General features: G+C 59.7%; 7 protein-coding genes across 12 annotated transcripts; all 7 read left to right on the forward strand.

Annotated features, from left to right (window-relative positions):
* Positions 1-736: 736 nt before the first annotated feature.
* Positions 737-1,712, forward strand: ABB37_08375 (hypothetical protein; the record flags this gene model as incomplete). Of its 2 annotated transcripts, none has more annotated exons than XM_015807359.1 (1): positions 737-1,712. In XM_015807359.1, exon 1 carries the CDS (start codon positions 900-902, stop codon positions 1,710-1,712), a length of 813 nt encoding a protein of 270 aa, XP_015653898.1. In that variant the 5' UTR covers positions 737-899. The 2 variants fall into 2 exon arrangements, with proteins under 2 accessions (XP_015653898.1, XP_015653899.1); XM_015807360.1 differs by having other exon boundaries at positions 743-1,712.
* Positions 1,713-3,254: 1,542 nt separating this feature from the next.
* On the forward strand, positions 3,255-4,402 carry ABB37_08376 (hypothetical protein; the record flags this gene model as incomplete). The annotated part of the gene is made up of 1 exon (XM_015807361.1): positions 3,255-4,402. The coding sequence occupies exon 1, from the start codon at positions 3,488-3,490 to the stop codon at positions 4,400-4,402; it is 915 nt and encodes a 304-aa protein (XP_015653900.1). The 5' UTR covers positions 3,255-3,487.
* A 1,445-nt stretch (positions 4,403-5,847) lies between these two features.
* On the forward strand, positions 5,848-7,071 carry ABB37_08377 (putative mitochondrial hypothetical protein; the record flags this gene model as incomplete). 3 transcript variants are annotated; one of them, XM_015807362.1, is made up of 1 exon in its annotated part: positions 5,848-7,071. In XM_015807362.1, the coding sequence occupies exon 1, from the start codon at positions 6,034-6,036 to the stop codon at positions 7,069-7,071; it is 1,038 nt and encodes a 345-aa protein (XP_015653901.1). In that variant the 5' UTR covers positions 5,848-6,033. The 3 variants fall into 3 exon arrangements, with proteins under 3 accessions (XP_015653901.1, XP_015653902.1, XP_015653903.1); XM_015807363.1 differs by having other exon boundaries at positions 5,872-7,071; XM_015807364.1 differs by having other exon boundaries at positions 5,887-7,071.
* Positions 7,072-7,755: 684 nt separating this feature from the next.
* Positions 7,756-13,214, forward strand: ABB37_08378 (RNA pseudouridylate synthase-like protein; the record flags this gene model as incomplete). Its single annotated transcript, XM_015807365.1, has 1 exon — positions 7,756-13,214. Exon 1 carries the CDS (start codon positions 9,021-9,023, stop codon positions 13,212-13,214), a length of 4,194 nt encoding a protein of 1,397 aa, XP_015653904.1. The 5' UTR covers positions 7,756-9,020.
* A 392-nt stretch (positions 13,215-13,606) lies between these two features.
* ABB37_08379 (hypothetical protein) lies at positions 13,607-14,512 on the forward strand (the record flags this gene model as incomplete). Of its 2 annotated transcripts, none has more annotated exons than XM_015807366.1 (1): positions 13,607-14,512. In XM_015807366.1, exon 1 carries the CDS (start codon positions 13,730-13,732, stop codon positions 14,510-14,512), a length of 783 nt encoding a protein of 260 aa, XP_015653905.1. In that variant the 5' UTR covers positions 13,607-13,729. The 2 variants fall into 2 exon arrangements, with proteins under 2 accessions (XP_015653905.1, XP_015653906.1); XM_015807367.1 differs by having other exon boundaries at positions 13,620-14,512.
* A 408-nt stretch (positions 14,513-14,920) lies between these two features.
* On the forward strand, positions 14,921-16,605 carry ABB37_08380 (putative mitochondrial hypothetical protein; the record flags this gene model as incomplete). Its single annotated transcript, XM_015807368.1, has 1 exon — positions 14,921-16,605. Exon 1 carries the CDS (start codon positions 15,067-15,069, stop codon positions 16,603-16,605), a length of 1,539 nt encoding a protein of 512 aa, XP_015653907.1. The 5' UTR covers positions 14,921-15,066.
* Positions 16,606-17,205: 600 nt separating this feature from the next.
* ABB37_08381 (putative Adenosine monophosphate deaminase) lies at positions 17,206-23,727 on the forward strand (the record flags this gene model as incomplete). 2 transcript variants are annotated; one of them, XM_015807369.1, is made up of 1 exon in its annotated part: positions 17,206-23,727. In XM_015807369.1, exon 1 carries the CDS (start codon positions 17,341-17,343, stop codon positions 23,725-23,727), a length of 6,387 nt encoding a protein of 2,128 aa, XP_015653908.1. In that variant the 5' UTR covers positions 17,206-17,340. The 2 variants fall into 2 exon arrangements, with proteins under 2 accessions (XP_015653908.1, XP_015653909.1); XM_015807370.1 differs by having other exon boundaries at positions 17,214-23,727.
* Between the last annotated feature and the right edge of the window lie 407 nt (positions 23,728-24,134).

The raw sequence follows: 24,134 nt of genomic DNA on the forward strand, positions 1-24,134 counted from the left end.
GACTTACTACTTACTTTTACCGTTTCTTCGTTTTTTGTTTGTTACTTCGGTTAGTTTATTGTATGTATATATTCGCTCTCTCTCTCTCTCTCTCTCTCTCTCTCTCTGAAGTCCCAGCATGTTTTTTACATTAGTCGCTGTGACCGCAAGTCAAACCGCGGCTCTTCGATGTGTCTTCTTGCTTTAATCGTTTTTCTCTCAATTCTTATTCCTCCTGTCGCTCGCACGGGAGACGACGCTTTCGTTGTCGACGGCGCTGTGTAACTCTAAAATACTAAAACGCCGTTGCGCGCCTCTTTTTCCGGCTATTTTCGAATTATTTTCCTCCGCGTCTTTCTTTTTTCGCATCTCCGTGTTAATATTGGTAGTCGAAACAAAAAACATGGAAGCTGCGCTCTTCGCTTTCTTTTTCGCTTCTCTCCCCTTTCAGTGCCCGCACGAGATGCGAAGGCGGTATCTCAAATGTCGAGGTAAAGCGGTACAACTAAAAGTGTTCCACACGACGCAAGTATTCCAAATCCATTCGATGCTGCGATGCCGCGTTGTGCTGCCTAGCGGCTGCATGAGCACCGCACGCTCCTCGCGATTTGCTCACTCTCGCGCACGCACACTCTCACCTCTGCCGGCAATCCCCTTCTACGTGCCGCCCTCTGTGTTCCTCCTCCTCCTCCCCTCCACGCTCCTGCATGCGCCACGCACTCCTCTTTGCACGCCGCTGCGTTTGTGGCGGACCGACAGCACCAGTCTAATTGTGCTCTCCCGCCTTTTCTGTGCAGTTTCAAAGGGACAACGCAGCCGTTGTACACACTCCTGTGCTTTCTCCGCCTTGCACACGAACTCCCCCTCTTCTCGTAACCGGGTTCTTTCTCTTTTCCCGTGAAGCCCCCGACATCCAGCTTATGCTCCGCGCCGCACCGATGTCGTCTTCGCACAGCCGGCGGGCGGTGCTGCGGCGGTGCTCGTGCGCGTCCCTGATGCATCTGGTGCTTCTGCTCGTCTGCTGCGTACTTCTGCTGCAGCTGCACACAACAGTGGTGGCCACTCCCGTCTGCACGAAGTGGTGCCTCGACTGCCGCGAATATAAGAAGTCGTCCTACTGCATTCAGTGCATCAACCGCAGCTACGTGACGGACTACAAAACACATCAGTGCAACGTACGGCCGGCAGTCGTGCCATGTAAGGTGCCGCATTGCGAAGTATGCGTGTTGAATGAACCGAAGTATTGCTACATGTGCGAGAACGGATATCAGCAGAAAGATAAGGACTTGCAGTGCCGCCCTTTCGCCACCACAGCGCCGGAGCCGACCCCGAACCCAAACCCGGCTCCAGCGCCAATACCGTCTCCGGATACAATGCCGGATCCACAGCCGAACCCTCCGACCACCACAGCCACCACCACGGCGCTGTGCAAGGTGCTGTGGTGCTCGCGGTGCGACCCCAACGACGGCACCGTGTGTGCGCAGTGCTACGACGGCTTCACGTGGAAGACGTCGCACAAGTGCGAGCCCACGGCGTCCTGCTACGTGGAGGGCTGCCTCGAGTGCGACCCCATGGACAGCAGCGTTTGTCTGTCGTGTCGCGTCGGGTACACCGAGTCCTCGAGTTTCTGTCGCAATAACGCCTTGACGAATGCTGTGTCGGCGCCGCGCCGGTCGTGTGCGAGCGCCGCCGCGCTCCTGTCTGCTCTCAGCCTCCTCATTCTTCTTCTATAGACGTTCTGTGCTGTTGCTCATTTCGTCGTGCGCACACGCCCTGCCGTGTCACCGCGTTGCCAAACGAATGCTGTGCTTTCGAGTGTAGTTGCGGGAGACGCGTTGGACAGACAGGGCTTTCTGTTATTAATAATATAAAGGATTGAGGTAGTCTGCGCTGCAGTAGCGCCGGCAAGCAGCGAAGTCGGTCTCTCTTTCTCTCCCCTCCCCTCCCCCTCCTCTTTTTTAGATTTTCTTCTCTTTTATTGGTGATGTGCTTTGCTCCGTCTTGCCTCCCCTTAACACGATGTAGGGTAGGTGGCAGGCGGGAAGGTGGGAAACAGTCCGCATGGCCGTGCTCATCGAGAGCCGGCTGCGTTGCGGGATTCCCGCTTTCTGTGACTGTGTGTGTGTGGGTGTGTTCTTGATTCTCATGTATGTGTTTTTCATCGCACGTGCATATTTATTTTCCCCTTTTTCTTTATGTTTTCTATTTTCTCTTCTCTTGGCGAGATGCGACATTTGAGGCACAAAAGAGTCTCAAATGCTTCCTCGCCGCTTCTCTCCTTAGCGGTTCTGCATTTCACACCGCGTGGGGTCTCTAATTTTGCTCTGCCCTTTTGTTGCCTGTATTTTTCATGTTGTCTCTGTGGATGTGTTTGTTTTCTGCTCCTTGTGAGCCATTGTCGTGTTGGTGTTTAACAATGAAACTGCCATGTGCAGTTGATTGTATTGTATGTATATATCCTTGCCTCTCGTGTGATCATCCTTTGCCCTCCGTTATCGCTGTGCGTGTGTTGTTGGTGTTGCTGTTGTTTTGGCCCTGTTGTGTCGCGTCCGTTCACATTCGTATTTTTATTTTTCCTTGTCTTCTCTTGTCGCTGATTTCAGTTCCTTTTTCTTCCACGGATGCACGCGCGGCAACTGTGCACCGGCCTCTCGCCGTTGCGATGGTATTAGTACCATTTGTGTTGCTGTCATCCCCATCTTTCCCACCCACCCCCTTTCCGCCCCAGCCCCTTCTCTTCCCTCTCCCCACCCGTCTGCTCATTGGAGCTGCCGTGTTCATCTCGGTCGCTGTCACAAAAAATGGTCAGCTCAAACGGACGAAGAGGAGAGATAGCAAAGAAAAGCACCATCAGTCAACTCCATCATATTATTGTTTTGTTTCAGCCGGGCATTAATAACTCGAAAAGCAATGAGTGGGTTACATCAACAGTATTCGGTTCCTTAAAGAGTGCGCATCTGTGCAGATGTGTGTATGGGCCTCCTGTCTCCCATGGGCAATCACCGGTGTTCTCATACATGATGCGTCACCGCACACGTTGCTCCCCCCCCCCTTCTTCCTCTTCCTCCTCCATCGCCTGTCGCTGCGACACACCGATGGTGATTAATAGCAGTATTCATAGTAATGATCATGACAATACGTACTTCTGTATTCCTCTCTTTGTTATCCGTTTGTATGTCCACTCTTTTTGTGTTCTTACGTCCCTTTCCTTTCATTCTCTCTGCGTTGTTGTCGTTGCTGCTCGCGTTTAACCTCCACAACTTTTCTGGCGGTGAAGTTCCACTACGCTCCGCCACCGGCCGCTAAAGAAAAGGAAATACTTTTAGTATTAGTATTGCCTTTTCTGAGCTCAGCGATTTTTTCTTCGTCTAATTTTTCAGCTGCCAACTCGCGCAGTCGATAATCGTTAAAAAGGGGAAAAAAATACAGTTGTGTACGTAGCCTCAACACTAACTGCCGTTGTGAATCGGGTAATATACATTGTAACCTGTAAGAAACGGAGGAAAACATGTCCGCCGGCGCCTCCGCGTTCGCAGGATACGCATACTACAGCACAGATGGCGACGGCATCGTGTACGCCTTCACGAACTCCACCGCGCCCACGACCCTCGGCACGCCGGTGGTCGTCGTGAACAGTGTGTCGAAGGCCGCGCATTTCTTTCAGTTCTTATTTCTTGTCGCAGGCGGCGCGCTCACCCTTGTCCTGCTCATCTTAGTGGGTATCACGTTCTGCTGCCGGCGTCGTGTGGCGTCGCTGGAAGGGAAGTACTGGCGGCTGCAGCACGCCTACGCGGAGGTGAACAACGCCATTGTGCAGGAAATTTTGCATCGCACCCCACGCCAAACGGCAGTGAAGCGGCAGAGCAGCTCGAACAACATGCCTCAGCACCAGCACCAGCAGCCTATGCAACGCAATGCCAGCACATATAGCATGCGCTCTCAGCACCAGCAGCAGCAGCAACCACAGCAGCAGCAGCAGCAGCCTATGCAACGCAATGCCAGCACATATAGCGTGCGCTCTCAGCACCAGCAGCAGCAGCAACCACAGGCGCAACAGCAGCAACAGCAACCTGTACCGATGGTGTCCCCTTACGGCTATCCGCAGGCCAACGTTCCATGGTCGCTGACCTCCGACCCGGTTGGTGTGTACCCACCTCCTCAGGTGGCCTCACAACCCCTCTTCCCTTCTGTGCCGACGACGAACGCGAACTCCTACGACTACAACACAATGTACAATGCTGCCCCGCCTATCCATCCAATGCAGGCCTTCTCATCCCCGCAACCAATCATGTCGCCTTCGACGACGCAGCAGCAATCGTTGTCGTCGCAGCGGCAGATGGATGCCTCAGTAACGTCGCCTTCTGCGTCCTCCGAAGGACTGCGCCGTCGTGAGTCGCGGGTGCGCTTCGTCAACACCAACTAATTCTCTCTACTTTCCTATCTATCTCGGGTAATTCACGGCGCACCTTGTCCTTTTTGCTGGCACATGAATACTCTTTTGGCTGTGTATATGCTGTGGTGTTGATGTGTTTTTGTTCATCTGATTCCCAGAACTAACAGCTTGTATCTTTTATTATTATTGTTATTATTATACTTCTTCGCTGACTCCGTTCTCTTCCTTTTTCTTTGTGTCGTGAGAACTCCCTTCACGTTTGGGCGCGCGTAGAGGCAGCGCTATGAAGGCCTTTCACACCGAAGCCGTCCTTGTCGTGGTGGTTTTTGGTGTAAGGGCGGTTCATCAAAGGGAAAAAGGGCAAAATAATACGCCTCCTCATATTACTCCTTCCATTTTGTTTTCCCTGTTTTCTCTCCATTTCTTCTCCTTCTGTGCTGAGGCAGTGTTTCACCCCCCTCAGCCGACCCCATGTGCATTTACGAGGCAGCGATAGCGGCAATAAGAAGAAAGAGTGCCGCTTTCGCAGATTTGAAGAAAATACATGCTCTCTTTTTTTTTTGATTTCGCCTTTATGTTTGTTTTCTTTGTCTTGCTTTTTTCTATATCTTCTCTAGCTCCTCCAGTCTCTGTGCGTTTGTGGCTTCTGGCGTTGATGTCGTCCTCTTCGTCGCCAGAAGGTGCGGCCGGCTCCCAAGTTGAAGCGCCGGAGGGGAAGAGGGGGGAAGGGGGGAGGACGACACAACAGCGACACTTGAAGGTTTTTGTGTTTATGTAAATAGAAGTTCGTATGTGCGGTGATGGTGATTCCACGGCTGTCATGAATAACGCCGTTGCAGGGAAAAGGTTGGATCCCCCACCCCACCCCCTCAACGTTTGACCGCCATTGATGGCGATGAAGTAGAACAGATTATTATTTCTTTCCTTTCGAAGCCTTTCTTTTGTTTTCTTTCTTTCATTCAGTGTGTGATACAGCGGCTGATCGTCAGCAACCTCTTTCTCTCTCTCTTTCTCTCTTGCATCAACTAGAATTGAATAAAAAGGAAAGGATAATTGAAGAGGTGCACGCGTCACGAAGAGGCAGGATTTTTTCTGTGGCCGGCACACGCCCACACACTTCTGCGTTGGAGTGTACTTCACGGCAAGTCGTGGAGTCACACTCGTGTGCCATCGCACGCCGTCCCCGAGCATTCTTCCCCAAATAACATTACCGAGAAGCCCAGCTTAGTCGCCGACGTATCGGGTCGTCCTCTGAGCTGGCTTGGGTGTGTGTGTGTGTCTGTGTGTTGTGGGGAGGGGGGGAAGGGGGAAGGGGGAAGGGGGAAGGGACATGGCCCGACCGAAGTTGCTTCCGTGTAGTGGTATTTCGAGGTACTCCGCTTTCACCCTCCTTTCGGTCCGCTCCTTCTCTTTCTCTTGTGTTTGTGTGTGTTTCCTTTTTTCATCTCATGGCTCGCACTCTCGCTCGGCTTTGCAGGATTCGCCGCTCCATCTCCACCAGCTCACTATCAAAAAGATTATTTTTTAATCCTCGTTTAAACCCCGCCAGAGACCGCGTCGTCAATTTCTTCAGAGGTTTGGTTTTGCTGCCACTCTTCTTCTTCTAAGTCACATCAACAACAATACAGAAAGAAACACATCTATTCCTACCGCTCGTCACGATGGATCCGGTTGCCGGTGATGCCGCTGCGGCGTTCGCCCGCCACGCGCAGGCCAACCCTGGCGCGCAGGAAATCTACGTAGAGCTCGTCTCCCTCACCTACAGCGGGGCAGTGCCGACCCCGGCCCCGGCCTGCACCGACCAGACCCCGGACGAGCAGTACCGCCAGGCCATCGCCCAGAGGCAGGAGGCGCTGAAACAGAAGGAGGAGGCCCGTCAGCATCAGCTGGACGAGAGCAAGGAGGCCGCCCGCCACCGCACCTCCGCCGCGGTGGAGAAGAACGAGTCTATGAAGGATCAACTCGCCGCCAGTGCCAGCGAGGTGTACGCCAACTTAAGAAGCGCCGTGTCGCAGGCGGCCATGTCGCTCGAGAAGGGCGCCAGCGACGTCTCGCTGCGCACGGAGGCACAGGTGCGGCAGCTCGAGTACCAGCACAACTGCGAGAGCTTCCGCCAAAACTTCCCCGATCTGGCGCAGGCCGGCGAGGTGCTGCTGGCCGACTACGCGTGCAGTGCGATGCACGGTGGGTTAAAGGTCAGTGGACACCTCCAGATCACCCGCCACTATCTCTGCTTTTTTGCGGAGACGTCGTCAGCGATTGCCAAGGCGACGGAAACTGTCATGGAGGCCTTTGCGTCGGCTCGGCAGGCGGCCACGGCGGCAGCCACGGGGAAGCCGATTGCGGAGCACAACGCGTCTGCCCAGCCGCAGCTACGCATGGTTGGCATTAAGCAGGTCATCCCTCTTTCTCAAGTTGCCTGCGTTCTGCCCTCGGTGGTGCTCGACACGGTCGGCAACCTGCCGCCGTTTTTCCTGCCCCTGCCCGCCGAGACGGTTCAGGCCACTGCCCTGCAGGTGTACGTGACAAGCGAGAACAGGCTCTTCCAGTTTCTGTGCTTCGACTCCCTCATCTCGCGTGCGTCGGGCAAGCTGTCAGACTCGGTGAAGGGGACGGCGCTCGACCGCGCTTTCAACTACCTCGACCACGCCTGGCGAGAGTCGGTCGAGGTGCCGCTGAAGGATGTGGAGTACGCGTAAAGCAGCCGCGGCATCAAGTTGGGGGGCGGGGGAGGAGGGAGAGGAACGACCACCGCGATAACCCTATCCCCGCATCCGGAGGCGCGATGCCGTGCGGTGGGGCGTCGTTCTTCGCAGCACCGTGGTAGGATCCGCCTACCTACGAAAGGGAGGAGAGGGGTGCCCATCGGAGCAGGCGAGAAACACTCAACCGTCCAAAGGAAAAACAAAATAAAAACCCAGAAATATATATCAAGAGAAGTGCACAACAATAAAAACGACGTGGTATGAACCGCCTTCTCTCGCCCTCTGCGCGCATACACACACCTCGCTTCGTAACTCTATTTACCTATACCTGACTATACCGCCGTCTTGGGATATACCCGGTCACACGAACCTCCCCTCGTTGCTGTTACTTTTTTTTTCTCTGTTTTCTACCGTGTTTTGTTTCTCTTTGTTTCTTTCATCTGCGTCTTTGTCGTCGCGCTTTCTCACCTGATGGCTCTTTCGCCATCTCGGCCCCCTTCCCTCTCTCTCTCTCTCTACCAAAGAAAAAAGCAAAGAAAAGAAGACGGCGCACGTCTCGACGCACCGCGACGGTGCTTCGGTGCCGCCTTCGCCCTCACACGTCCACGAGCACCCTCAGCCACTTCTGTCGCTCTTCTCTTCTTCATCTTCTTGTTTTTGTTTTCCGGATACGCGGTTAGTCATTTTTTGGTATATTTTATTGTAACTGTTGTGGTAGTGGACGCTGATTGTCCTCTCCGTAGCGCGATACTCTCCACAGTGCAGGGCGAAAGCGGATGAGACTGAAAGGGAGAGAGAGAGAAAGCGCGGCACTACAGCAGCAACTATAACACCGGCAAACAACCAACCTTGAGCTCGTGCGTAGGCGGAGGGGGTGGGAGAATGGAAAAAGAGCGGAGGGAAAAATAAAGTCGTGTCTTCGCCACGAAAGCTACAATCGGTATAGCGCCCCAACACGCATGCGTTGTGCTTCTATATCTTTTAAGTGCTTTCTAATTATTATTTACTTGGACGTCTCGCATTCAACCTCCGTCACGCTTCTCATCGAGCTCACCGTTTTGATTATCTCCTTTTCTTTTGATGTTGTTATTCTACTTTTTTTTTGCTTCGATATTTTACTGATACGTTGTTCTTGTTTCGTTTCCGTCTTGACTTCGATCTACGGCATTTTTTTCCTCTTCTTTGTTTTGTCTTTCTCTCTCTCTCTCTTGAGTTTGCTTCTTTTACTCGCGCGTGCAGTGATTCTCAAAAGCGACGACAAGCAAAGGAAGAAAGGAAGAAGAACCTAAAAGCCAGAAACGCCGCGTGTCGTCCGTCATTTGCAGAGTCATTCTCGTGAAATCGCTCGAAGCTCTCTAGCTGTGTGTGTGTGTGTGTGACGATGTTACAATGCATAATAAACTGCGATCTGCACTACTGTGGGTCTTCCGTTTATATCTGCACATGATTGTTGTCGTTTTATGCATGGACTGCTGCCCAACCTCTAGCACCAATGCGCGAGAAGGAGCTGAGTTTCCTGTCATGGTTACGTCCGTCGCGCTCCACGTTGCGAAGATGCTCGCGTGTACTTCCCCTTCGTTCTCCTCTTTCATTCCCCTCGTTGTTGTTGTGATTGTTGGTTGTTTCTGGACTTTCTTCTCGTGTGTCGGGACACGTTATTATCGTCAATTTTTTTTTGTTTCTCCCTTGTTTGTTTGGTTGTCTTGGCGCAGTCAGAAACGGAGTGCGGCAGCATCGCCGTGCCTTCACACTACCAGAGGGAAGCGACATGCATGCGAGACGACTCGACCCTCTTCATTTCACAAGCGGCATAGCTACTACCCCTTCCCCCTCCCCCCTCCCCCGTCTTGTGTGTAAGTGCGGTCGGTGCTGTTGTCGCTCGTGTCACTCTGCTGGTGTCGGCATCCTCGAGGACGACGACGACGACGACGAGGTCCACCACCATGACCATCCTCTCCTCCTGCTGCCCTGTTGTGGGGCGCAGACGAGGTCACGCCTTCATCGACTCTCTAATAGGAAAAGCTCGATGTGCATCTACACAACATCACGGCCCACCCCCGTCCCTGCCCCTGCGATCGACACGCGCGAGGCACCACCGTCACGACCGTGCGATTTCCGCAACGCCAATGAAGCTGTATGGGAATCGTGGTTCCTTCTCCGCTGCATCGCCCTCGCCCGATCGCGAGCTCCGACGCCGCCGTTTACAGGACGCACTCCACCGCGTCACCGCTTTCCGACAGTGGTGTACGACTCAGCAGCAGCAATGCACCTCCCCCGCGCGTCGAACTGTGTCAGCGAAGACCGTCTCAGCCGCTACGCTAGCGGATGTAGCGGACACACATCTCGACAGTGCACAATCGCTGGCGTCCTCGTCGTTGTCGAACGCGGCCGACCCTTCCACGCCCCTTCCTGCCTCTTCGCACTTGAAAGCGCCGATTCCCGCGATGGAGCGGCGGCTGCTGACACACTACGCCGGCCTCTTGTACGAAGTGCTTCAGGCTGCTGTTCAGGTGGCCACCTCGGACTTCGCCTTTTTCTACGCGTCTGCCGTGGCCGCCGCCCTCTCGCCGGCGTCTCCGTCAAGCAACGGCGCGTTGACGAGCTTTTGTGGTATTCCACGCTCCACCGTGTGGGAGAGTGCGGAGCCGCAGCCCGGCGCTCGAGGCAGCCGCGACAGCGATGGGGTGGGGCAGGCGGAGCGGCGACTCGCTTACTGGGCCGGGCAGTGGCACGGCGAAGTCCTTCAGCGCCATGGGCACCCCTCCGCGCACCGCTTGACGAATCCGGCGGGAGATGTCGATGGTGCCTCCCTCAGAGATGTGGATAGCGACGGCGAGGACGACGGCGCAGGCGATGGTGGCGACAATGGTGGAGAGGGCGGTAGTCAAGAACCCTCCCTCGCACGGCTGCTTTTGCATGGAGACTGGCCGCAAGCCTTGCGCCTTCTCACCTCCACCGCCGAATCCGCCTCTCCCACCTCTCAGCAAGTCGAAGACCTCTTCTCTCCTGCGGCGTTGCGCCATCGTCGGCGGGTGTGGCTGCGTCCCTCCCGCACCGCCGCGACTGTCTTTCCGCGGCTTCCCCGGCACCGCGCCACCGCACCAGTCACCGCGGTAGAGCTTCGTCTTCTTCAGTTTCCTCCCTGCGAAGGTCTACGCGTGCTGGCGCCGGCCGGTGCGCAGCCCGCAGCAACGAAGCACGGTCGGGAGTTTCTCCGTGCCGCCGCGGCGCACGAGGCGGCGCAGGGCAGGGCGCCAGGCGTGCCCCCGTCCTGTGTCGTTCGTCTGCGGCGACGCCTGTGGGTCCTTCAGCACCTCCCCCGCTCGCTGCCACCGTCGCTTCTCCGCTTTGAAGAGCCAACGCGTGTGGGTGGGGCTGCTGCATCTGTTGCGGCTACGGGGATGCGGGAAAGTGGACGACAGCGGCACTGCGCCAGCACGCCACGCCCCTATCTGCTGCGGTGTGACGCGCTGGAGAAGCTGCCGTGGTACCCGCTCTGCGTGCTGGGCCGCGTCTTTGCCCTCACCACTGACGATGATGGAAAGAGCGTGGATGGCCTGTCCAGGGCGGAGCGGATAGCGGAGGTACTGCGCGGTGCACGAGGGCACCTCCGCGCGGCTCTTTTCCTCTTCCACGCCGCTGACTACGCGTCTGTACTGGACTACGTGCATCTCTTGTTCGTGAGCCTTGGCAGCGCCATGACGGCACACCAGGTCGCGGTGCTCACCCAGCGACGCCGTGGTGGTGGGATTTGTACGGGCGCCGCTGCTGATGCTGCCTCGCTCCTCGAGAGCGCGTTTGCGAACACGGCCATCGCGCTCTTTCAGCCACCGGACCACGCAAGCTACGCAGCAGCAGAAGTAGGCGCGTTTGGTGTTCTGCGTGACGGCGGCGGCAACAACGGCAACGGCAGCGGCGCACAGATCGCATCTTCGGCACAGGTGGATGTTGCAACATGGTCCTCGCTGATGGGTCGTGTAGAAGAGACAGAAAAGGCCGTCTCCACCGCCACAGCAGGAGCAGCAAAAGAAGCGTCCGCCGACCCCGAAGAGGTACTTCTCCCCTCTTCTTCCGGGAGCGGGCCCGACGACATCACCGCCGTGCGTCGGGTCTCCGTGCCGACTTATCATCATCTGTGCACTGCTGCTCAACGGTGGTCTAACTACCATCGCTCTCTCTACTGCGAAACTCTCAGTCTTATCTGCGATGGGTCCGGGGTGGCGCTGCGCGAGATGTGTCGCGTGCTGCGCGGTGTAACACGGAACGACGGCGAGTCGGTGGTGGTGCTCGCGCCGGAGAGCGCGGCGGCGGTCGCGACGGCGGTGCTGCTGCAACGTCTCGCCCACCCTTCCCGCATCTCGCCCTCCCCGGTGCGAAGCGCGTCTTGCGGCGCCTCCTTCGGCGATGAGTACCCGGACCTGCTCTTTTTCGCCATCCCACACGACAAGGCTTTTGCCGTGGCCAGCTACTTCAAGGGTGTCTTTCACCCTTCTTTTTTCCAGCGCGTCCGCCCCGAGGCGCCGACCGCAGAGACAGCTTTAACGTCAACTGTTTCCTCTTGCTCCGCATCTTCGGCTGCTGCATCTTCCTCCGGCGCATGGCCGTCGTCAACGCTGGTGCTGCCGCCGGTGGAGTGGGAGTGCAACGCACTGGCACGCCTTGTGGGGCGCTCGTTGCGGCGCGTCGACCGCTACCCCACCCGCACCACCGAGGCCTTCTTTGCGCGTTACATCCGCGGAGACGCCTGTACGGTCGGCGCGGCGCCACCGCACGCGGACCAGCATTCCGTCTCCGGTGATGCGCGTCCTCCGTTGAGTGAACTACGAAGTCAGCACAGCGGCAACGGAGCCGTCTATGCGCCGCCGCTTGCCGTGGACGTGTACACCATTGATCTGCGCGCGGCAGCAGCGCACTGGTGTGACACGGCGAACACCGTGAAGAACGACGTAGAGCTCTCCCACGCGACAAGAAGACGAAGAGAAGACGAAGGACCGCAGGTGGAGGGAAAAGACGCTGTGGTCCTCGTCGCAGCCCCGCCCCTGCTACCGCACGGCCTACATGTCATCTACAAGCCGGCCCACGTGAACTGCACCCTGCACGCCCACTACGACTCCCTGGTCTACCCCTTTCTCTCGCGTGACCTCCCCTGGCGAGGTGGGGATCGGCATTTGCGTGAGAAGGAGTCGAAGGCGGCATCGGCGGACGTCATCGGTGTTGTTCCGTCGACGCGGCAGCAAGGGCTGGTCAACCGCATCGACGTCGGCACCAGCGGCGCGGTACTCGTTGCACGGGACAGCACATCGCTGCAGTGTGCGACGGACGCGATGCTGCGGCAGCACCTCACACGCAAGACCTACCGCGCCTTGGTGCAGCGATGGCCGCCTCTGTCAGCACGCCTTCCCGCCTCGCGGTCCACTTTGAAAGCCTTTGGCAGCAGCGACGGCGGCACTCCTATAACGACGCGAGGTGAGTCTCTCAACGACGCTTCTCTGTTCTCCACCGCACCTTTCCTATCGTCGCTTCCGTCGGCGGTGGTGTGTGCGCCGGTGTACGCTGCAGGGGGGACGGCATCCGCCATTCAGCATCAACAACAACAACAGCAAGAACCACAACAAGGGTATGAGCTGCACGACGGGCGTCCCGGCGAGCCGCACATCGCACAACGAAGCTCGACGCCCACCGCGTTTCTTGATCAAGATCCCCATCAAAGGTACAGCCGTCTGCATGCCGCCCTGCACGATCGGCGCCCCGCCGTTACACGTTATCGTGTGTTGGAGTGGTTTGAATCGACGGGGGTGGCCTACGTGCAGGTCGACCTGGACAGCGGGCGGCGACACCAAATACGTCAGCACTTTGCGCTGATCGGCTTTCCACTGGTCGGCGACACCCGTTACCACCCGGGGGTGATGGAGGGAAGGACAGGGACGTGCTTCGGTCTGCAACGTGCCGCACTGCACGCCTACTCGATCGAGCTACTGCTGCTGCCGCCGCCACAAGCGATGACCGCAGCAGCGGCGGAAGAGGAGCCGGGCCGCGTCGTGGTGCAGGTGCCGCTGCCGGTTGCCATGCAAAATGCACTGCGCACGTTGCGAGCGCTGGAGAAGGAAACGAGCAGGAGCAGACCTCCACCGACGTGACGGAAGCGGAAGGTGCGGTGGGCGTGTGAGAAGAAATGTAAGAGGAGAGGAGAGGAAGGGGGGCTGTTCAAACACTCGCGTTGGATAGCGTGTGTGGTCGTTGTTGATGTTCACAGAGTTCGCTGCGTTGAGAAGCGCATCTGTCGCCTTCAGCGTCGCAGCGGAACACCACATATATAAACGCGTACAACAGCATTAATAATAACAGAAGAAGATAGCAAGCAAAGGGCATTTACGTGCAAGCACTTCTTTCTGGGGAGCGTATCGCTGCAATGGGGACGTCGATGCATCCGAAGTCGCACCTGCGCATCAATGGACTGTTCCGCCTTGATGGGTGTTTTGACCACGTTCTTTTAGCATGTATGTATTCCTCGTTCTACCCTCTTCACTCCAGCGCTTTTCAAAAGAAACACGCGGAAAGCAGGAGAGCTGCGCCGTCCTTCCGCGACGGCAACGTCTGTACCTCTTCTTTAGTGATCACGCATGCACACGCACCCATACAGCGACGTCCTAGAATGACAACTTCACTTTCCGCCTCTCCGCCGCCCTCCGCTTCCAAGGCTGAGCACTGCCTTCAGAGTGCGCGGGCCGCGAAGGCAGCCGGCAACGCCGCCTTGAAAGCCAACGATCTCCGAGGTGCGTCCTTTCAGTACAAGAAAGTGTACCTCTTTGTAGCGGAGTACCTCCCCCACGACGTGGCGGGGCCCTCCACGCTGGCGTCGAGCACGAGCAGGGATGAGAGCAACAACGGACTTGTTCAGCTGCTGCAGCAGCGGCGCCCTCGCTCCCCCGTGAAGGCCCCCCTGTTGTCATCCGCGCCGCCGCCGGACATGCCTGCAGCAGCACAGCAACAGCAGCAGCAGGCAGAGCAGGCAAAAGAAATGATCGCGTTGTACGCGACGAGCCTAAACAACCTCGCACTGGTGCACTTGAAGCTGGGTCGATATCGCGAGGGCGTTGCCTGTGCCTCTGCGATTCTCGACGACTCGAAGCTTCGCGCTGCGCTGGACACCACGCACAACAGCGCGGATCCCTCCAAGAAAGCGGCGGCCCGACCGCCACAGCCGCCTACCAGCGACACACCAGCAGGGAGAGCGCTGCTGCGCCGTGCCTCGTGCTATGTAAAGTTGGCGGAGTGGGCCGCAGCGGAGGCGGATGTGGCGACCTTGATGCGCGCACACGCGGCGGCAGGCACGGCACCGGACGCGGCCTGCGTGCAGCTCACGGAGTCCATCCGACACGGTCGAAAGGCGGAGACGGAGACGGAAAAGAAGATGATGCAGCGCATGTTTTCGTGAGGAAGGAAGAAGGAAAGGAAGATGAGAAGCGAAATGGAAGTGTTTGACGGACGTATGGAAGAGTGTCTCGGATGCTGGTGCGCCGCGGGCAGTGTGTTTTGCTTGTGCTTGATTGGTTGGTTGGGTGGTGTTGTTCTCCCCACCCCCGCTGGCTGCGAACTCGTCGCGTGCGCGGTGCTCTCCCACCGCCTTTGGAGCAACTCACGTAAGGCTTAACGCGCTCATGATCCAAGAAGGGACGGTACGTGTGCAACGGCTGATCTGTTTCTTGGGGGGGAGGGGAGGGTAGTACTTTTCTCTACCTTCTTAGTCGCCTGGCCTTCGCTGCGTACGCGCCGTATTTCTTTTACTCATCTCTCTCTCTCTCTTTACCCTTCCCTTTCTGTGTACGCCGACTCATTTTCCTGCAGGATACTTGCATGCCTCTTTGACGGTGCGCAGGGGCAATAGAAGTAATAGAAAGGAAAAGGAAGGGCCCTTGCGAAGCCTATCTTCCTTTATCCTCCTTTATATATTATAGCTCGTTATCCGTTCCCTCGCACACACGCGTCGAGATGCAACGGACGCTGCGTTGTGCCAACATCGCGGCTCTTTACGAGTTCGTTGACAACAACTTTCTAAACAACAAGCGGCCCCCCATCCCGGGCGGCGCCTGGCCCCTCGAGAGCCTCCGCCGCAAGAGCCTCGCCGACCTTCAGCAAATCTGGCTGTCGCTCGTGAAGGAGCGCAATATGCTCGGCACCATCAAAGAGCACTACCTCAAGCACCAGGAGGAACTCGGTGCGATGCCGGCCCCGTCGCGGCTGAAGATGGTCGAGGAGTCGATGGACAACGTAAAGCGCGTGGTGCACGACCGCGACGCCGAGGCGACGGCGGCGGCCGTACAGATCTTTAAGGAGCGCCTCGCCAGAGGGGTGTACCGTTACCCGCCTGGACCGCCGCCGCCCCCCGGTGCGCATGACACGACGAGTCGGGTCAAGCTGACGCTGAGTCGCCGCGTGGACCCGGCGCGGCTGCGTGACCTGCTCGGCCGCTACGACGTCTTCGCGGACCACAAAGGCATCGTTGAGCTGACCGTGACGCTGCCGGAGGCGGTGCTGCAGCGGAAGCAGGATGCTGAGCAGCTGTGGCAGCAGTACAGCACGGAGAAAAGAGACGTGGAGGAGTACTACAAGTGGGCCGGCAGCGAGACAAGACCCGCAACAGCGAGCTTGTATGACTACGCGCTGGTCGAGCTCGCACCGGGTGTGTACAGCGGGGAATCCAACGCTGCAGCGGCGGCGGCGTCGGCTACTGATGCTGTCGAAGCGTCACCCGAGGCGGTGGGAAAGACGCCGACGTTGGGTGGTAGCGGCAGCAACGGCAGCAACGGTAGCAACGGTAGCAACGACGACGACGTTGCGGTAGTCGATAACGTGTTGAAGGCGGCGCAGATTCCCGTACCGCCACCGCAGACGCGTCCGCCGCCGCCGCGCAACCCGCTCGAGCATATTAAATATCAGCAGCGCTCCACCCTCAGCCGGGCGGTGCTGCAGTTCCACTACTTCCCCACCGTGACGGTGACGCCGCCGCGGTACAAGACCCCGGCGGAGGTGCCACGCCCGGTGCACCCCGACGAGATCGAAGGCCCGTGGGAGGTCCACGTGACCTACGACGCACCGGACGGACTGGACTACGTGCAGTCGCTCCAGCTGACGTCGATCGACGGGGCCACGGTGCTGTCGGTGGAGGCCGACGCAGCTGCAGCTGCGCTTCCGCAGCCGTATGCAGCGGTGGATCCGGTCTATCAAGAGGCGGTGAAGCGGGAGATGGCGCAGGAAGAGACGCTCATGCAGTGGCCGCACGTGCCGGAGTGGAAGTACGACTACGACGTGTACACCAAGAAACACCTGGCCGAGGTGGTGCAGTACAACTACTCGAACGTGGTCGACTACGTGGACCGCGAGGTGCTGCTGACGGGTCACTCTGTGTGGGAGTCGCCGATCGATATCGACTACACCTGCGGGGGTATGAAGTCGGTGCCGGCGCACGCGAAGAAGCCGACGCGGTACATGACGCACGGCCTGGGTGAGATTGGCGTGACGGATATCTAAATAAGAGCCAACGTTGCCTTTCTGTTTTCTTTTATTGAGAATGCAGCTGTCTGTGTGTCTGTCAGTGTGTGTGATTGGGTGGTTGTGTTGGAAGTGGACGAAACGGGAGTTGAGAGTGGAAGAGGGTTGAGCTACTTGGTCTCTGTTCCTGTTCTCAAAGGACTCTCCTTTTCCTCCTCTTCTCCTTCTCTCTTGTGTCTTTACGCGCGTTGTTTCACATTTTTTCTTTCTTGCGGGGTGTTGGCAAAAACGAGAATGACTCGGAGCGGCGGAAAGACTGTGTGTGTTTGTGTTTCCATTGGTGCTGGACCTACCGCGGTCGTTATTAGAAAAGAAGAAAATGAAGAACAATGCGACCCCAACGAAGCTCGCACGGGAGCCTTTTCTCTTCTTTTAAACCTTCTCTGCTCCTTTGTTGTGTGGGTGCGTGTGTGTGTGTTTTCTTTTTGTTGGGTAGCAGCGAGAGCACACGCAGAGAGATGATCCGTCGACTCACCGCAGTTACCCGAAGGACCAGCGCCGTCCTGGGCCCCACAAACCCCCACCACCTCCTCTGGTTCTTCCTCGTATCGTCTCCCTCTTACTTCGAACCTACCTCCCAGCATTCTAGTCGCACAACCAGCGTGTCCTCTCACGGCGAAGCACATCGCGTCCGTCAGCAGTGCCGTCTTCGTTTTCGTTGTTGTATATAGTTGTATATATATCCCCTCCCCTTCTCTCTCCTCTCCCCTCAGCATGGAGTCAAGCGATGAGCCGAGGGCCTCCGCCCCTGTTGTGAGCAGCACGAATCGTCAGCGATCGATTTCGATCATGGAAGACGAGGAACTCGCTGACCACGCCCCAATGCAATCGGCTGGTGGGCGCGGCAGGGACGCTTTCGCCTCGGTGCTGCCGCCCGACCACAGCGCGAGCAACGACCACAGCAGCAGCAGCGCGAACGCCTCCGTGACCGTCGCGCCCTCAACAGCGGCAGAGAAGCGGCAAGACGAAGTCCCCTCGCTGAACCCCACGCCTGATCGTGCATCTCTCCTCTGCAGCCCGGCGTACCACGCCGCCGCGCCCGGTGCGGTCGGCGCGAACCCGAGTGGAAGCCCGAACGGGCACACGCTGTCGTCGCCGTCCGGCCCCGGCAACCCTCCCGCGTCGTGGCGGCGTTCGTTGTCGCCAACCGCCTCTGTCGGCACGGCGCCGGGGGTCCTCGTTCGAAATAACTCCAACGGGGGCGGCACAGCAGCAGCAGCAGCAACAAACGCCTCCGTCAGCGTGGCTGCTTCAGCGGCGGCGGCGGTCGGTGCCTCCACGTCCCGGCAGCAGCGACGGTCCAGTCTAATGCACCGTCGGCCATCTTCTTCAGCGTTCGGCAGCCACGGCGCAACGCGCGGCGGCGGCGGCGGCGGTGGAGGTGCGTCACCAGTGCCGACGAACGTGAATGCCGGCAACGTCTACACACTGCAACTGACCGAGGACGACGGCGGGGTGGAGATGGGGGCGGCGCGTCCGCTGCTGTTGGAGGCGCTGCGCCTGCGTAACGTGTACAAAGGCTCCGATAAAGGGCAGCTGGAGGTGGGCGGCGGCGGCAACGCTAGCGGTCCAGGCTCCCCGCTGACGAACGGGCTGACCGCGCTGCAGCAGGTGGACGGTGTTTTCTACTGGACGGACGAGCGGACCCCGATCGTGTCGTGGGGACAGTTTATGTCGGACGTGATGGAGGTGGCCACCTGCGTGCAGCACCCGTCCTGCCTCTCCCTCGCCGCCTACCGGCTGCAGGTGCTCGAGGAGAAGTTCCATCTTCACCGGCTGTACAACGCGGATGTCGAGGAGAACGGCGATCGCTTTCGCCGCGGCGGTGGTCTCTACGCCAACTCGTGGCGCGTCGACAACTGCGTGGGGGCGTGGACGGTGATGAATGCGCATTGGTTGGTCGAGTACATTCAGCAGACCGTCGATGCCCACGGCGGGGATCTCGTGGATAGCGCGGATGTAAACACGATGGTGGGGGGTAGCGGCACCGGTGGAGGGAGCAGCCCGAGCGGGAACGGCCCCGGCGTGGCACCCGGTGGCGACCCGCAGACCCTGGAGCGCGTCTGCGAGCTGCTCGACTTTCCTGATCCGTACCTACTCACGGTAGAGGGTTTGGGGCTGCAGCCCTCCGTCAACCGCGCGCTGCCCTACTACGACGCTCTGGACCCGGCGCTGAACGGCAGTGGACGGAACAGCGCGGCGTTGCTGCGGCTTTTCCTCTCGATCCGCAGCAGCTCTCCGCAGAAGGGCGACTACCTGGCGGGGGCGGTGCTGCCCTCCCTCACCCGCAACGAGCTCCGCACCAGCTGCCCGCAGGCGACGGAGATGGCGCTGGAGATCACCGGGGTGCTGTCGCAGGAGTGGGAGCAGACGGCGACGTGGGTGCGCACCCACGAGCTCGACAGCTACCGCACGAATCAGTTCCAGATTCTCTTCCCTTTCACGAAGTGGTGCGACGGCGGCGGTGGCCGAGGGCCATACACTGCGCGGACCGCAGCGGCAGCAGGTGGGGGTGGGGGTGGTGGAGGCCCGCACGACAGCGCCGATGACGGCCCCAACGGGGCACCCGGAGACGGGATGGAAATCCAAGGGCTGTTCAAGTTATCGGGAATCGGCAACGCCGGCCTGGGTCACGACGCCGTCCCACTCGACGCGTCGCCGGAGGACGTCTTGACCTACGAAAACTACCAGCAGCTGCTCGATCACCTCTTCCTGCCTCTCTTTATGGCCACGCTGGTGCCGGAAGATCCGAAGTTTGTCGATCTCGCGTCGCTGCTGCAGCACACCGGCGCCATTGTCCTGTCCGGCGATGAGACAGCGAAGACGCGTGGTGGGCTAGGTGGTGGCGGTGGAGGCGGTAGAGGCGCGAGCGGCAGCAGTCACAGAGAAGCCGCGCGCGGTCGCCGCGAGGGCGACGGTGGCTCGCATGCGTGCTCCTCCTCCGACGGCACCGACCACGTCGACGCCAACGCAGGTCGTCGGCGACCGGCGGACGTGCCCTTCACCGAGCCCGTCCCCCTCACTTACATGTGCTACCACATATGGGCGAACCTGTCCTCCCTCAACGCGCTGCGCCAGCGACGCGGCCTCAACGTGCTGCAGCTGCGCGTCGTCGCGTCGAATGCGATGATCCCGAACACGTCTTCGCCGTACGACGCGAGCCTGCTGCTCCTCTCCTACTTGATTGCGGACGTGGTGGTGGACGCGGTGGCGCTGGAGAAACAGCCCGCGTTGCAGTACCTCTACGGACTCTCGCAGGTCGGCGTGACGATGTGTCCGATGGCGCGCGGTGGCCTCGGCATCACAAACCTCAGCGAGCACCCGGTAGCGCGCCTGCTGTGGCGCGGACTGCAGGTGTCGCTGTGCACTATCAGTCCCCTCTACTACCACTCCTCGCCGGAACCGTTGTTGGAGGAGTACACCGCCGCCGCGAAGTGTAACCGACTCTCCCCGACCGACATCAGCGAGCTGAGTCTGCACTCGGTGTGCATGTCCACCTTTGAGGACGAGGTGAAAGCCTCGTGGGTGGGGGCGGCTTTCCTGCGGGAGGGCTGGCGCGGCAACGTCGCGGAGCTGACGAGCGTGCCAACGGCGCGGCTGCAGCTGCGGCACGACTCGTGGACGGTGGAGCGCACCCTTCTCTGCGGGCCCACGCTGTCGGCGTCACCGTTCTCTGCCCCACGCTTGGGTGTGACCGCTGCAGCAGCAGCGACGGCAGCGGCTGCGGGGTCTGGCGACGCGATGGAGTTTACATCGGGCGGCCCCAGCAGACAGAGCAAGCAGGGCAGCACGACGAACCTGCGAGGGCGGGACGCGCCGGTGCCGGCGGCCGCGGTGGTGGGGACGACGACGGCGACAGCTCGCTACGGCAGCAGCACCGCTACCCCGCTGCGTCGCACCGCCAGTGCCGCTCGCCTTGGTGGGCCGCCCGGCTCAGCGACCACCACCGGGGCGGTGCAGCAGGCGTCGCCGTACACGGTGTTGGACCCCGCCACCAACTTCCCCCGGCTCTTCCTGATGGGGCCGTACGACCGTGACATCGCCAACGCGCACATCGCCCAGTCCCTCCACCGCGCGATGGACCTGCGGCATCAGTACAGCGCCCTGCCGCTTCCCCAGCCCCCCACGCTCCCGCCGTCCGAGGCGGCGATTGAGGTGGTCGCGTCGGGGATGGACGGCAACGAGGAGGAGGTGCGGAACAGCTGGCTGGCCGCCCTCATCCACGACCCGCAGGCCGTCCTGCCGCACCCTACGCAGTCGATGAGCTGGGCGTTCAAGAAGGCCTCGCCGGCCGCGGCCACCGCCGCCTCGACCACCACCGCGCCCGTCGTGGTGGCCGGTGCTGCAGGGCGCCCATACTTACACTTCGACGAGGACGAGTGGAAGTACAAGACGGTGGAGGGCATCATCGTGCCGCACGAGGTGCACCAGATCCCGCGGCTGCCGCAGGATATGTTTCACTACGAGGACTTCTGCCGGCACGTGCAGGAGATTCGGCTCTTGATCGACCACATCCGCGTGCGGGAGTTTGCCCTGCGTCGGCTGCAGCTGCTGGAGCACCGCTTCAACCTGCACGCCGCCGTGAATCACAGTTTGGAGCTGGGCAGCACGGCGGAGCGGGCCTCGCAGAACCGGGACTTCTACCAGTCCACCAAGGTCGACAACAACATTCGCATGGAGACGGGCATGACGGCCCGGCAGCTGCTCGCCTTCATTGTGGACAAGGCGACGCACAACGGCGACGATATCGTGTCGCACCCAAAAGGCAAGGAGCCGCAGACGCTGCGCCAGCTGCTGTCGGAGCTGCACATCAGCCCCGGTTCCTTGACGGTGGATGACTTGAACATCCAGGCAGGGGCGACCTCCAGCGACGGCGGCGCGCCGCACAACCCCTTCTCCGCCGAAGGCTCGCAGGATGAGCTGCTGACGCTACTGCTCAAGACGGACAACCAAATGAACGGCCGCTACTTTGCGGAGCTGACGAAGCGCACCTTCGAGGAGCTCTCACGCGATCAGCACACCTTTACCGAGAGCCGTCTCCCCGTCTACGGCGCGAGCGCCGGGGAGTGGGGGCTGCTGTCGCATTGGTTCGACACGCACGGCATGTCCTCCTCGCACAACCAGTGGGTGGTGCAGGTCCCGCGCATATACAGCTCCCTGCGCAAGGCCGGCCGCGTCGCCAGCTTCGCCGAGTACCTGGAGCACATCTTCGAGCCGCTCTGGCGCATCTCCCTGCACCCCAACAGCGACCCGCGTCTCTTTCATTTCGTCAACCACATCGCCGCCTTTGACTGCGTCGAGGATGAGCGGCAGCCCGACATGCCGCTCCACCGCGCTACCCGGGCCCCGCATGAGTGGACGTCCGAGGAGGAGCCCCCGTACAACTACTACCTCTACCACCTGTACGCGAACCTGCGCTCTCTCAACCGCTTCCGCCAGCGCCGTCGCTTCTCCGTCTTCGCGTTTCGTCCGAGCTGTGGCGAGGCCGGCAGTGTCGACCACTTAATCGGCGGCTTTCTTCTCGCGCAGAACATCAACTACGGTGTGCGCCTCGCCGACAGCATGCCGCTGCAGTACCTCTACTACCTTGCCCAGATTGGTGTGACGCTGAGTCCGCTGAGCAACAACACGAAGCTGGAGCTGAACTACCTGAACAACCCATTTCCTGAGCTCTTCCGCCGCGGGCTGCGCGTCTCGCTCGGCACCGACAGCCCTTTGCTGTACCACCACACCCAGGAGCCGCTGCTGGAGGAGTACTCCATCGCGTCGAAGATTTGGAAGCTGAGCCCCAACGACCTCTCTGAGGTGGCGCGCAACAGCGTCCTCCTCTCCAACTTCAGCGTCAGCTTCAAGGAGGAGAAGCTCGGGCCCCTCTACTTCCTGTCCAGCAGCGCCGGCAACGACGTCACCCGCACACACCTGTCCAACGTGCGGGTGGCGTACCGCTTTGAGGCCTACCACACGGAAGTCGGTTTTCTCGAGTACATCTCCGGCCAGCACTTTCACAAGGCGCTGCTGACGCTCGCCACGGAGGCGCAGTGCAAGCAGCTGTGCGGGGTAGCGGCGGTAGTGGTGGACAAAGGCGCCACCGAGGGCATGGCCGACGGCGAAGGAGACGCCAAGGCGAAGAATCTCACCGAACTCCCCGCACGACAAGGAGAGAAGGAAGGAGAGCGCAGCCCCACCAGCCACTCGCCACCGCCGGTGCGCGGCAATGCTATTCTCATCGACCCAACACCGAAGGAGGCGGATGTAAAGCAGCTGGAGCAGCAACGAGCGCGGATGCAGCGGCAGCTACGCGAGGTGACGGGCGCCGTGACGGATCTGCAGAAACAAAATCGTATGCTGACAGCGAAGCTCGGCGAGGAGAAGGAGCGGGACAACCAGGCAGCCCAGCTGCGCCGCCACCGGGTAGGAGATAAGCTGCGCGAACTGCAGGCCCTGCTCGACCAGAAGCAGGTCCAACCGAATGGAACGCCAGTGTCGCTGCTGTCGTCCCACGGCGAACCGACGTCGGCCACGATGCGCCGAGGTGGGCACGCTGCACAGCGAGGGGGGCGGAGCTCGGACACGGGGCCCGCAGCAGCAGACGCCGCGAGTGAGTCCTCTCGCTCTGCGTCGTCGCACCCCTTCGGTCCGTCACCGACGTCGTTTGGAAACGAAAGCTCGCAGTTCCCGACGGACGCCTCAGCAGCAGCAGCAGCGAGTCTAACCCCGCTGACACGCGGAGGTGATGGTGGCGGTCGCGGTCGCGGTCGCGCCGGCAACACGAATGTGGCGGCGTCAGCGGAGGGAGGTCTTTCATCCGTCGCAGCAGCCGTGGCAACAGCGGAGCAGAACGCCGCTTCGTACGCCGCCAGCGCCCCTCCCGCACCGGCCCTCTCCTCGCGCGACGTCTTCATCACTGTGCGGAGTCGAAAAGCGGTGCAGCAGGAGGCGACGATTGCGCAGACGCGGCAGCTGCTGGCCCACTCCGAGTCCTTGTGGCGCTCGCCGTCATCCGGTAGTGCGCAGAAGGCGGAGGGGATGTTGCCTCCGTTGGATGTTGCGCCGCCGTTGCAGCGCACGCGCTGGTCGCCTCCGCCCTCCGCGCAGGATTAAAAAGGGAAAAGGGAAAAACTGCGAAGGAGCGACGGGACTCCCCCGCGGGTGTGGAATGTGAAATTATATTTTGTTACTGTTGTTTTATCTTACCTGATGCAGCATACATTACTGTTATTGTTTAGTTTTTCCATTGCGTTGCGCGTTTCATGTATCAACCCAAAAATGGGCAAGCAGCAGTCCTTCGCTTCTTCCTATCTATTCCTCTGCCACGATGTTACTCACGGCGGCAGGGGGAGGGGGATGGGAGGGGGGGAGAGAGCACTCGCACGCCGCGCCCCAGTCTGAAGTGGATCCACGCTGCACGGCATGCGTCTCCTTGTTTTTTTTTCTTTCCTTGAAACCTGTATTTGTGCGGGGGGAGGGTCTGTCTCTCGTTTCTTCGTTGTTCCTGTTGTGCTGATGGC

Source organism: Leptomonas pyrrhocoris (genome assembly GCF_001293395.1).
Source record: "Leptomonas pyrrhocoris isolate H10 chromosome Unknown, whole genome shotgun sequence".
Classification (NCBI taxonomy): Eukaryota; Euglenozoa; class Kinetoplastea; order Trypanosomatida; family Trypanosomatidae; genus Leptomonas; species Leptomonas pyrrhocoris.